Raw genomic sequence first — 14,001 nt, 5'->3', positions numbered from 1 at the left:
TTTTCATTAATTGTGATGTATAAGATGATGCAATCTGACAACTTTTCAGGCTGTAAATTGAATGTTTTATGGCCTGTTGAAAATGTGAAAAGAAAGCAACAACTGCCATCGGCTTCAGTATTGTGTACCTAATAATTTTCTAAACCTACTGGAAGGCAATTTATAACAGCTCTGATGGTGACTTTGCCCTGGCTTATGATAAAATCCCTTATGTGTCCACTCAGAGGTAGGCGCCACTGAGTTCAGTGGGACTTAACACCAGATAATGTGAGTATAGGGTTGCAGCCTAGTTATTCTGCTTTCACAAAACACTTGCAAAAGTTTATGGGGTTTTTTGAGTAACAAGAAGGTAAGAGATAAATCACAATTTGTAAAAAACCTTTTGGGATACCGTATATCCAGAGTTATGTATGCAGAAGGCCTCTTGCACAATGGAACCGTTTAGCATCCTTGTTCCACACCACAGCCTTTTGTAGTCCCTGAAAATCCTTGCCTGAGTGTTTGGGGGACTTCATGAAAGGCCTGGGACATAACAGGGGGTGCTGTATGATGGGATAATTCCTGAAAATCAGGCAGAGGCATCTAACGAGTGAGGCACGTGAAAATATGCTAAGAGATCTATAAATGTTACTGATTTGTTTTCTTTCATTTATATCCTGCCTTTCTTCCACCACAAGTTGTCTTCTATCCAAGCACACCTTAGCTTCAACAAGATAGCAGTTTTGTGTACCTTCACAAAATACCCTAGGATACATTTATATTCCTTAATATGTGAAATACGGCCATTTATTATTCTTATTTCTCATTAGTAGAACAGGGAGGTTTGCAGCAGTCTTCTCACTCCCCACTTACCTGACTTGAGCCAACAGTGATGCCAGACTAATTCTTCTTGTTCAGGACATAGATTATTTTCATACCAACACAGCTGGCTTTTCATCAGTGTTTGCACTGCTAATAATTTGACAACAACTAATGACTGTCTGCATCAGATATCTTAAATAGGCAACTTGTTAAAAAATAGTAGAACAGGCTTCATAGTCATGCTGTCCTAAACTGCTCTGCAAATTGATGCATGAGACACTGATGACACAGTAGCTATATAAGTAAGCAGAAGCAGCTGTTTTGCTTTTAGCAATAATTCACTGAGGGTTTACAGTAATAAAACTTGTTTTATTGGGATGAAAGCAAAAAAAGACTGTGTATCGGCAGCAAATAGTGAATCACAATTCACTGAAGGAAATACTAATACAGACATCCATTTAACCAATCTTTTGACTATCTTACGCTTTGCTTTTAATGCCCATAAACAGTAAGATGGTTCCACTGCCTAATGGTCTGGAGCCATGGAAGGATAATGAGGCTGCAATCCCCCCCCCCCACACACAGCAGTAAGTCCCATTGAATTCAGTGGGCCTTGCTGCTGGGCAGGCCCAGACAAGGGGCCGGGGGGATATGGGCCACTTGGCCTGGGCCTCCGATTCCAAAGGGGGCCTCGGTCAGCATATTCACAATCACAGGGGATGCACTGGGGCGAATGCGGAGGCGGAAAGGCAGATACTCAGATATGCAGATACGGTTCAAGTCTTGAAATAAAATTATTTGTCAGCATAACTTTTGCGAAAATAATTTATATACTTACCGTACTTATTTATAAGACTTCAGTTATCCCCAGGGTAAAAAAAGGGGGGGCACATTATCTACCTGGCCGGGCCTCTGCCTGGCTCTGCAAGGCCCTGCTGCTGGGTAGATATGCATAGGATTGCATTGTGAGAGTTACTCACATAGTTTAGTATGTTGAACCTTCTGCTGATGGATCTCACCATCAACTGGGCAATGCATTGCAAAGTGTTTGTAAGCCATCTTGGCAAGTGCTGCATTCTTAAGCTTTTTGGATCCCAAAATTAAGGCTTCCTCCTAAGTATTTTCAGTGATAATTGGCTTTTCTGGGTGAACTTATCGTAAATGTTAGTTTACTATCCTGAAACAAGCATCAGCTCCAAGATGCCCAAGTTCTTCTCTCAAATATCAAATTGCATTTATTTATTTATTTATTTATTTATTTCATTCAAAGCACCATCCAATTTACCAGATCCTCTGAATGGTTCATAAAATCCAAATACTTTAGAAAGCTAGTTCTACTCAGAATAGACCCGTTGAAATGAATGGACATGACTAACTTAGCTCTGTTGGTTTCGGTTTGGCTACTGAAGTGAGAACTAATGTTGGGTACAATTCAATAAATTCAAAAATCACCATAAAACCATCACAAAGCTGTACAAGATTAATAAAAACAATAACAAGCAGTACTAAAGGTGAAGCAGTTATTGCAATAATTATTAAAAGGCCTGGGGACACAGAAATATCTTCCCTTGGTGCTGAAAATATGCTTTTGTAGACACCAGATGAACCTTCATAGGGACAGCATTCCAGAATGGGGGCACAACTATCCACATCTCCTCATTAAGTGGGGAGACCTGGAGAAAGATGTCTGATTATTACAGTCTTATTTGCAGTGATTTCCATGCTGCCGTTGAACAAAGTAGGAGGGGATGGGCCTCTTAACTTCATGGTTTGCAAAGCGGGGACCAAAGGTTTCCTCACAAATTATTACCTCAGGTCCTGCAAGCAGGGTTAACAGAGCTGTGCCCACCCTGAGGCTGTTCACAATAATTCGAACAAGTCTCCGCCTATTCCAGGGTTCCTGCTTGAATGCCCATAACAACTGTAGATTCAGGAAAAGATGGCTGTTAGAGAGGAAAAAAGCAGCCCTGGATGGTTTTCACAGATGAATGCTGACTTATGATGATGGCACAGGGACTATGGTTAAAGTAGGACGATATCTAACAAAAGCCTCTTGGGTGACTGATTTTCTATTGCTTTTAAAAGAATCCTGCTCTTCTGGGGCTGAAGCACCTTTTTCTGTTTAAGCGGGAAGAGGCTCCTGTGAATCCATACTTCTTGTTGACACACGCTGCACAGAGCCGATTTCTGCCAATTTATAAGTATGGATAGTCCAAAACTGCCTCTATATTTTCTAAGTTCTTCTTCACTGAGAATGTCACTCTCCTCCACCCTGCAAACACACCTGCACTTTGCTTCTAGCCTAGATTGTCTTTCTCTGTGCCATGAGGCCAATTCTGACATAATCTCCCCAACATCCTGACGTCCTTGGAATTAGTGCCAGTGTTATTCTTCACCCAGCAGCCGTTGGATGTGGAGCTGCCTACCTGACTTGTTTAACTCAGTGGGTTTATTGTACTGATATTTCATTGGCAGCTGAGTCTTGGGTTCTTTCTGGGGAAGAGCATGTGCCCCAAAACAATATATTGATATAATACCTATATTTTTTCAGTTATTCATTTAGATTGGGGGTAGCAAACTTGGTATTGTCCAGATGTTATACCTCAGCTGCCATCATTCCAAACCATCAGACATGCTAACTGGGACTGATGAGAGTTGGAGTACAACATCTGGAAGGTGTCGCATTGGCTATCCCCAGTTGATATATGCAAAGTATAACAAAACAATCCCATAGCAGAGCTCAAGTCAAATGAATTATATTTATAATAGCCATAAGCTATTGAAGACAGCAGAGCTATGTTGTCATGTAAATGAAGATAACAAATGCAATGAATATGAAAAAAGGAAGAACTGAGAAAAATAAGAGAAGAAGATATGTGGCTGCTGATCCCTTTCCCCTATTGTTATGCATAAAAGAAATAAAGAAAGAAAAAACTAAATCCTAGTCCTGCACAATGAGGAAAAAACAGGATTTTGCTTTTCTAATGTATGCAGTATAATCTGTCCTTCCAGGCAACTCCTGTTTTTGTCTGTTTATTTCAGTAGGATAAAGTCTAACAGTATTGTATCTCATTATTAGAGAAATACACATCCCTCAAAGCAAAATGTTCACATCCACTGAATGAAAAGCAATTCTTCTGTGGCTAACATGCCATGCCAGCCTTTCAACAACTATATTTACACGTGTGTTTTGAGCATTATCAGGATGAGCGTTGAATCTGGAATAGAAATACACGCTATCAAATCCCTGCTCATCTTTAAAAGCTTTGGAAAAATAACTGTTGCTAAAATCTATGTGGCATAGGGCTGGTATGGAGTTAAAATGGGATAATTATATATTACCTCAGTCAGGAGTGACTTCAGGAGCATGTTGCTTCCGCTTAGCTTTCAAAAGACATTTGAAGTAGTATAATGTGCATTTATTAAACAATATCTGGGAAGTCTTTTGCTTAATTTCTGTTAGCTAATAAATCTGGGGTTGAAAGAGGGGATCTGTGGGGCATAAATTATGACACAGAATGCTTTGGAGAAAGTGTGAGACAAGTAATAAAGTGAAGGAATTTCAGATAAATTGATGGAAGTCAAAAAAGAGAAGTAAGATGTAATTAAGATGTATGGAATGTACAAATTTGTTTTTATATTTGAAAGCCAATAAAATATATTATATAAAAAAGAAAGTGTGAGACATGTAACTGATACAGTTTTGCAACCTTTTTTTAAAAAAACAAGCAAATACCAAAAACAACAACAAAAAACACACACCCGTGGCTGTAGTACTACATCTGTGAAATTCATTCCTCATTCTATACAGCTACATACTTTTATAGAGATTATTGCCATAGAAACAAAACAGTAATATGGTGGCAATATGCTGGCAATAAGTGGGATTTGGCCATCTTTCCAGATTTAATACAGTATGTACACTGCATTTAATATAATGTAGGATGAACAGCAATCATTTGAGGCTGGGAAGATTACTATCAATACACTGCATGCCCCCCTTTAAAACAAGATACTTCTATAGCTTCTTTCCTTGCTCGAGTAACACAAATTCAATTACTGTTAATGAGCATGCTGTCCTTTCAAAATCAAGCCTTCTTGTTGTCTTGTTTGGTTTTTAATCAAGAGAAGGCCCTTCCCCCCTTTCTTTCAGTAGTTGGAGATCCATCACTGACAATATTATTACAGATTTTCTAGAAACAAATGTAGGAGTGAGTCAGACCAAACTGCAGGGACTTTCTCATTGAAGGACGAGATAATGAAAATTCTATCAATGAAGCCTGAATAGGGTTCAGTGCACTGACAACCTTGTCATTCAAATCCAAGTGAAGTAACATCTCTTTTCCACCACCACCTTTTATTCATAGTTAAAACTAGCGAAGCATTATTCATATTACACCCTTCTTCCATCCAACATGGGATCCAAGTCAACACACACGTGGTTTCCAGGAAGTCTCCCATCCAGGTACTGAGCAGACTGCAACCTACTTGTCTTTAACAAGGTGGTGGTCTTATGTGCCTTCAGACTATACCCTGGCAGTGGTCCAAATCTAGAGGAACAACAGGGACAGTGCATTGTATTAAATGCTAATAATATGCCTCAGAATGGCTGCTCCATGTATTAATTTATTAGGAACGTAGGAAGCTGCCTTATTCTGCACCAGACCATTGGTCCATCTAACGTAGTGTTGCCGACATTGACTGCCAGTGGCTCTCTGGGATTTCACACAGTGTTTTCTCCCATACCTACCCGGAAATTTTAGGAAACTGAACCAGGGCTTTCTACATGCAGAGCAGATGCTCTACGAGTGAACTGTGGCCTTCCTTATTATTCTTAAGATATTTCTGGTGTCTCCAACTCCTCAAAAGATTCCATCAATGGAGTCTCTGAAATTTTTTACATATTACTTAGGAAGACAGGCAAATTAATACCAGTGTACTGGAAGAAGCAAAGATCACCAGTGTCGAAGCAATGATTCTTCAACATCAACTGTTGTGCAGATGTCTGATTATTGTCTTCCAAAGCAACTGCTCTATTCCAAATTTAAAAATGGAAAGCGTAACGCTGGTGGTCAACAAAAGAGGTTTAAAGACTGTCTCAAGGCAAATCTTTTAAAATGTAGTATAAGCACCAACAATTGGGAAACACTTGCCTGTGAGCACTGCAGTTGGAGAACAGCCTTTACCAAAGGTGTCATAGACTTTGAAGGCACTCAAACTCAGGACGCAAGGGAGAAACGTGCTAAGAGGAAGGCACGCTTGGCAAATCCACACCGTGATCAACTCCCGCCCAGAAACGAATGTCTCTACTGTGGAAGGACGTGTGGATCCAGAATTGGCCTCCACAATCACTTACAGAATCATTGTTAAAACCGTGTTTATGGAAGACAATCTTACTCGGCTATGAGTGATCACCAAAGAAGAAGAAGCATGAATAAAGTGGTAAGGAGTGCATAACAGCAAGGTAGAAAAGAAAAGAAAAGAATTTCTTCTGCACTTTTTAAGCCAAATACTTTCTCCAAGCCATTTTTCAGGATTTTTTGTTGTTGTATGCGCTATTTGGATGTTCTTTGCTGTTGTGCTGCACGCTATAGGAACAAACAGTAGGACTGCATAGAGTAGCCCCACATCAGATGTCTACAGTGTGAACATCTGGATCAAGGGGACCTTTGCACATAGAGTTGTATGCATTAAGGTTTCCCTAGTATCTGCAATCCTGGTCATTCAGAGTTAGAGGTCCCAGCAAAGGCTTTATGCACATAACTATTTGCCATAGCCATTCACACTGGGTGCATAGAAGTCAGGAGATGTGCAGTTAATAGCAGGGCCATCGCTGATTGGTGAAGCCCTATTCCTTATTCCTGGACAATTCAACATGAGAATAGAGAGGAACCAGAATAGACCTCTTCTATAGAGATATATCTGCTTGATGTTTTCTATTCCCTTTGAACAATGACTAATGTTTGCACGATGAAGGGGTCCAGTAGATGGCCCCAAACAAAATGTGATCTGCCTCATGACCACAGAGTGAACTTCAGTGGACTGGGTACATCAAGAGATACCACCCAGAGCAATTTTGTGGGCTTCAGCAAGGCAGGCAGGCTGCTACTGATGGCGTAGCTGGCATAGGAACAGGGCCAGGGATGGATCCCAAATAGCTTTGGCAGAAGAAGGCTTCCTTGCCATTTAAGAGGCTAAGTACAGTAAGTGCTATAACTGCCCTGCCATTGCTGAAACCATCTGCTTTTGCAAGGATTTATCCTCTCTTCTCCCACCCATGGGAGGCCTAGGGAGATATCTCTGGGACATTTTAAAAGCATTGTCACACTTATATCCTGCTGCCACAGCCAGATTGCTGCTACCTTCGCAATCCATAGAAAGCCCCTGTGTAATTTATCATTATCATCATCACATGGCACCTTATTATCTTTGCCTTGTTTACCCTCAGCAGAAAGCACTGTGTGAGGCAAGTTATTTCTGCCAGAATGAAAACTAAGAATGAGAGAGAGAACAGTAATACATATCCACCCTGTCGAATGTTAACCCCAGGCACAATGTTAGGGCACACACTCTTAATTTCTTTCCCCTCAAATAAGAGTTGATTCCTTAATGTTTTAGTTTAAGCAGGCATAGACATTGAGTTGTTTGAGTTATCAAGATGTTCTGTCTGCAGAATGTTAACTACTGAATTCAGGTGTTAGAAACTTGACAGGTTTATTAATAGGAATATATACAGCTGCCTGATAGGGCTCTTACAGGCTTTCATCTAAGCTACAGGCAGGGAACCTGTGGCTCTCCAACTGCTATTGGGCTCCAGCTTCCACGAGCCTCAATCAGCATGGTCAACTGTAAGGGATGATGGGGCTTGGAATCCAACATCTGAAAGGCCACAGTTTCCCCATCCCTGACCTAGATTAAGGGCAAAAAATGAGGGGAAAGTCTTCAGGCGGTGCACAATTAATTAATTGTTCTGAAAATGGCCATCAGAGTGTCATGTGTCACTCAGCATCTTCAGGGTCTGCAGGCTCTGGAGGAAGATGAAGAGGCAGATAAGGAAGAATGGGTAGGGGAGGCTGGGCCAAGGAAGGCACTTTCCTGTCAGATGGTAATGTTGGAACAGGAGTCCTAGCAAGCAGCAAAATTCTTACTGGAATTTTGGGGGGAAAGGCAGGGCTTCTTCCAAATACCTGAGAGATTTTGCAAACCTAAATCTTTCCTTTTACTTATTCACTGTTGGGTAACATTTCAGTTTATGGCCACAGCTCTAGTTGAACTTCTCTGCTGACATTAAGATCTTGCTCTGCCTTCTGTTACAGGGATGCCCCAAACACTGAGCTCTACCAGCATGTTTACTCCTTGTGGCTTCAGCCCTCATCATCTACATCCACCCAAAGAAGGTGATGAAGGAGGGCTGATCTTTCAAGATGGAAACCTCACCTCAGCATCTCTTGATGCTTTAATCCAGCATCTTATACCTACAGCTGACTACTACCCCGAGGTAAGTCCTATGTTAATGTAAGCTGCCACATCGCTTTCATGAACTGGATCATTGGGAGGAATTATTGCTATGTCCATCATACTGTCAGGGCATGCATTTCAGCTAGCCAGACAGAATGTTCCCCCCTCCCTTTTCACTTACTGTTCTGGAAGTTCTCTCAACAACCCCTAGAGCCATTTTTTTTGGGGGGGGGAGAGGAGAGAGAAGAAAGCCCCATTGCACAAGTGGTGGTCTTTGTGCAGGGCTTCCACTGATAGGATTCATCCATTTCAAATCCCAGTTCAAGTGCTAGATACCACTTTAAAAGTCCTAAATGATTTAGGACTAAGGTACCAATGGAACAACATCTCCCATATGAGTCTTCATTCACGTTTCAGTCATTGTGGGAGATTTATCTGAATCCCACTGTTGTCGGAGGTTTGGTTGAGGGCTTTCAACATAGTAGGAGGTCTGCTTGGTTTATGGGGCATTAAAATGCTATTTTGTTTGAATGAGCTTAAGGGCTTGAGTATACTGAATGTGATCTCCCATACCGTTTTACTGGATCACTGCAAGTTTTATCAATAGTGTACTATACTATGTGAGTTGTAACCCACCTTGGGTATTGCTGTATTCAGTGGAATGATAGGGAATAAATATTTATGATTATGTGATTCTTGTAGAGCTCTTTCACACTGAAGTAGCATGGTTGCCCAAGTGGAAAGGAAATTTGTATCATGACAAGAATTGTAAATGTTTGATGAAATGTAGGATACACTGCAAGATAAATGGTTCTGTGTAACCCTTTGATTTAACCTGAAGTTTGTATTATTCTTCCTAGACTTCATTCAAATCACTGGGGCAAAGTCAAGGGGAGGAAGGGATGTTAAACAAATATCATATACTAAGACTAGCTAATTCTAGTTTGCTAAATGCTGCTTTCAATTGCACTCACAGTTAAAAGATCTTAAGTTCCATTTAGTTCAATTACTTCTAAACATGTATAACTTAGGGCTCAATTGCAGCCACTGTTAACTTGGCTTTTGTTGTTACATCTAGAGCTAAAAGTACTTCATTAGTGAGAGTCTATAGCCTAACAGCTTTTGATTGAAAACAATGGTCATTTACATGAAAGGAAATGAGCACTCAAGATTGCAGCTTTACCCCATGAAAAGAGTGGCTATTTTTTAAAAAACTCCACTCTGCTGGAGATGAATGCTCTACCAAGGCTAATGCTTCAAAGTCAATAATTGCAAAATTCAGCAAATTCTGACATTTTTAGCAACACACACATGAACATGATACATATCCATATTATATTCACAGTTTTATATATTCATAGATTAATTTTTTCCTGTGAATGAAGCATGAAAAAATTGGAAACTAAAAGTATAACAAAATTATCTAATTTCTTTGTGTTTGTTTGTTTGTTTTTTGGTTGTGAAGCAGATGTTTAATCTTAATGTTGTTGGTTTTTTCTTCATGTAACACTGCAGGACTATACAATACCTTATGCATTTTGCATAGGTGCTGTTTAATTAGCTGCAACAATATTGGTTTTTATCCTCAACCATGTGTCTCAAAAAATGTGGTTAACAGTTTTGATCTACTAATTACTTGAAATTAAATCATATTGCGTTCAATATAATGTAATCCCAAGTAAGTGTGTAAGATTTCCAGCATTCTACTTTCAGCCTGCTTGATATCATTAGGAAAATGATCAATGGGGTAGGCAACCTAAGGCCTGGGGGCCAGATGCGGCCCAATCTCCTTCTCAATGCGGCCTGGGGACTGTCCGGGAATCAGTGTGTTTTTACATGAGTAGAATGTGTCCTTTTATTTAAAATGCATCTCTGGGTTATTTGTGGAGCATAGGAATTTGTTCATATTTTTTTCCAAAATATAGTCCAGCCCACCACATGGTCTGAGGGATGGTGGACTGGCCCACAGCTGAAAAAGGTTGCTGACCCCTGGGCTATATGCTACATCCACGGTTGGAGGCAGTAAGCCTCTGAATACCAGTTGCTGGGAATCACAGGTGGGATGAGTGCTGTCTTTCAGGCTTCCCATGGGCATCTGATTGGCTACTGTGAGAACAGCATGCTGGACTAAGTGGGCCTTTGGTCTGATCCAGCAGGTCTCATCTTGTTCTTAGAATCAAAAATGCATACATCTGGGTTGTGATCTTATACATAAATTGCAGGGAGTTGGGCTAGATGATCCTCAGGGTGCCTTCCAACACTGATTGGAAGCTGATGGACACAAGACAAGATTGGAAAATGCAATCCTATACACATGCGGTACTATACATACATCTGTTGTTGTAATCGTAATCATTATTTTTAAAAATGGCACTAAAATGTTGATGGATTTTCACGATAGCTTTTTTAAAATAGCAAACTGAGATGTGGAAATATGGGAAATTTTCTGTTGGGAAAAATGAGAAACTGAGAGAAACCAAAACTGACAGTCACCCATCACTAGGCTGTAAGTACGGCTGGATCATAATAGACATTTGTAAAAGTTTGCGTGATAGCGAACGGATGTATTTATTACAATCTCATTGTAATAAAACCTGTGGGTTATCCAATCAAATGAATGGTGATAGATTCAGAACAAACAAAAGGAAATTGTTTTTCTCCATTCACATAGTTAATCTGTGGAATTTCTTTCCAGCACGTACAGTAGATGACTTTACAGGGGGATCAGACAATTCAATGACGATAAAGTTTTAGTGGCTACCAGTCATGGTAGCTGTATGCTGTCTTGGGAATACCCATTTCTGGAGATCCAGAGGGTGTCATGTTCCACTTGCAGGGGTTCCAGAGTAAGAAAAAGGATGCTGAACTAGGCAGGCACTTGGCCTGATCCAGCAGGGCTCCAACTCCTATGATACATTCCCCAAGGAGAGCAATCATTATATTACAGCTGTTTATCTTGTACCGAGTAAGGCTCTGTCTGCTTTTCAATATATGTAATCTCTCCTCCTTGCAAAGTCTTGCTGTGGGTTCCCTTTGAGAAATCATCACTCATATTTATTTGCAGATAAGTTTGCCTATTTTCCTTTTCCAGAAGGCCTATATCTTTACATTCCTACTGAGCTCAAGACTCTTCATTGAGCCTCCTGAACTTCTGTCCCGAGTTTGTCACAAGTGCATCGAGCAGCAGCAGCTGGATGACCCAGTGCTGGATAAGGTTAGTACTACCAATGGCAGGCGGGTGGGACTGCCTTTGCAAAGAGCTGCCAGTGCTAGATCAAACTAAATAAATTCCCTGGCTTTACTCTCTTTTGAATCTTTTGATTCCTTGCCGCCTGTGTGCATTCACTCCCATGGGGTTTTTTCTTGATGCTGAGTGCCTAGCATGGTTGCATTCTAACATAACATCAGTGCCTCTGAGCAAAGCTGCAGGCACTGGGTGTAGCAAACGCTTCAAATCGCCTTCTATCTTCCTCTTGCAGCCTGTCTCAATCTTCCCAGATGGTTTCCCTTTCCTTTCTTGAAGGTTTTGCTGAAGCCTTCAGGGTTCCAGGAGGAATCATTTAAGCTGTGCACTGTCAAGAGCAGGTGTCACTGCAACGCTATATATCTCAGTTTTGCCTAATGCATCGTCCCTTAGCCCTAGGCATAGTTTGCAATCTTTCCAGGCTTACCTGTCACTGGCAACTCCCCATAGCAGAATTGCAATTGCAATGAATGCCTGCATGACAAAACAGTAATATATTTGTACTTGGAAGCACTGCTTTATATCTAGCTACACATCAACAACAAAAACAGAATTGTGCTGTTGTTAGGTAATGATTCCCTAACAGAATGCAGAAAGTAATGTTTTTATTTGTAGTAAAGTCTCTTCATAAATACAATGGTCTTGCTTGCTCAACTTGTTGAACCTTAGAATTGTAGGACACACTTGTGGGATGTATTATTACTAGAGCTGTCAAGTACAACATTTTCCTGTTGCCTAGAATAGACACACATGCGAATGTGGCTCCAGACAGGGAGGACTTTCTGTCGTACCTGCTCTGGAGCTTCCTCTCCCTATGTGTGACCAGGTAGATGGGTGTTGACCCTAGCTGACCATGCAACCATCTCTCTCTTGGACTCTTACTCTCTTACCTTTGGACTCTCACACTCCTGGCTTTTAGCCAGCACATAGCTCAACCTTCACATAGGATGGAGTCCATAAACAGAAAGTCTGAGATGTAGCTCAGACTTCTTTTCACTCTAACCACTAGATAAAGCCGGTCTTCAAATTACTGCTGTGAACTGAATGTGAGTAAAACGTTATTCTTACTTTTAAAAAAGACTGTGTTGTGTTACTATTATTTTAAAAGGGAACAATCCAAACTAGACAAGCCAGAATGGATTGCTTAATTTAAGGATTCTAACGAATCATCAACTTGTTTCCAATAAGTTGCAGGGGAATGTGTTCTGCTGTTTACTCACTAGTGTGAGTGAGGAGGGTTAATATCAAAACAATATTTCCTCTCCTAACTTCCTTAACATTCCCACAACACTATGGTTTTCAGCAATGCCTACACTTCCTTCTCAGGGTTTTGCTTGTGACAGTTCTCACCTGTATAGAGTACTGGCACATATTTTCCCCCGCCTTCCCCTGGCACCAATTTTGTACTGACTCTCATGGCTCTTTCATCAATATATGAAAAGCAATACTCCCCCCATTGCATTATGTAGGTCACAGCATGGACATCCCAAATTATTTCTCTTTGCATCATGCCTTTCTGCAAGTGCCATTTTTGAAAATGCTTCTACAAACACAACTTGGAAACTGGGTTAGTTTAGTTCCCAGAATAGTTCCCATCCTCAACTGTCAAAACTTTTGTTAGAATGTCAGCAGTGCATGAATAGCAGAACTGTATTGTGCTCTTGCTTCTTCAAAGCTGAGTCTGGTGGCAGGGAAAAGATTATAATACATCCCCCATCTGGCTATTCTGTCACTGAAAATTAAAAAAAACCCTGGTGTTAAGAGTGATAGTTTGTGGTGTGAACTTGGCCTTTAAAGCTTATAAAAATAGCCCATGTTTAGCCTCAGGAAGATACTAATTCACCCAGAAATATTCAGATTGCTGACTTATCTCATGTGACCCAACAAGAAGATTCTCAAGGTAAATCTTTATTTCCTGGCTGTTTATCTAGAAGAGGAAGTTTCACAATACAGTCCTAACCATGTTTACTCAGAAGTAAGTCCTACTGAATTCAGTGGTGCTTACTCCCAAGTAAGAAGGATTTGGATTGCAGCCTTAGTTAGTCTTACTATACAGTGGTACCTTAGGTTACAGACACTTCAGGTTATGTGTTTTCGGGTTGTGCACCATGCCGAACCCAAAAGTACCGGAACGGTTTACATCCGGGTTTCGGCACTCACGCACGCGCAGAAGCGCTAAATCGGGCTTTGGGCATGCGTAGAAGCGCCAAATAGTGACCAGCACGTGTGCAGACGCGGTGCTGCGGGTTGCAAACGCTGCGGGTTGTAAACGTGCCTCCCGCACGGATCACATTTGCAACCCGAGGTTCCACTGTACAGTCACAGACCTGCTTCACAGCCTCAGTCAGATATTTTGCTATTTTCAGAAGCCTTCATTAGGAAGACTTTTTACTAGTATGTAATAACTCAGGGACTGGGAATCTGTGACCCTACAGATAGTGCTGGACTCCAGCTTCCATCAATGCCAACCAGCAAGGCCAGTGGTGAGGGAAGATGAG

At 40.9% G+C, this 14,001-nt stretch overlaps 1 protein-coding gene across 3 annotated transcripts in view; it reads left to right on the top strand.

Moving 5' to 3' along the window:
• RASGEF1C (RasGEF domain family member 1C) overlaps positions 1-14,001 on the top strand; it is an 86,515-nt gene that overhangs the window by 37,590 nt on the left and 34,924 nt on the right. For 2 of the 3 annotated variants that reach the window (XM_081900629.1, XM_081900631.1), the window contains exons 2-3: positions 8,118-8,299; positions 11,351-11,473. In XM_081900629.1, coding sequence (XP_081756755.1) covers positions 8,120-8,299; positions 11,351-11,473 — 303 coding nt within the window. In that variant the 5' untranslated portion in view covers positions 8,118-8,119. Of the gene's footprint in view, positions 1-4,954; positions 6,244-8,117; positions 8,300-11,350; positions 11,474-14,001 lie in introns of those variants that run through there. The other variant, XM_081900630.1, reaches the window with a different exon arrangement.

The sequence above is a fragment of the Podarcis melisellensis genome (genome assembly GCF_964234715.1).
Source record: "Podarcis melisellensis genome assembly, chromosome: 2".
Classification (NCBI taxonomy): domain Eukaryota; kingdom Metazoa; phylum Chordata; class Lepidosauria; order Squamata; family Lacertidae; genus Podarcis; species Podarcis melisellensis.
Note: the sequence above shows the minus strand (reverse complement) of the source record. Positions and strands in the feature narration are given on the sequence as shown.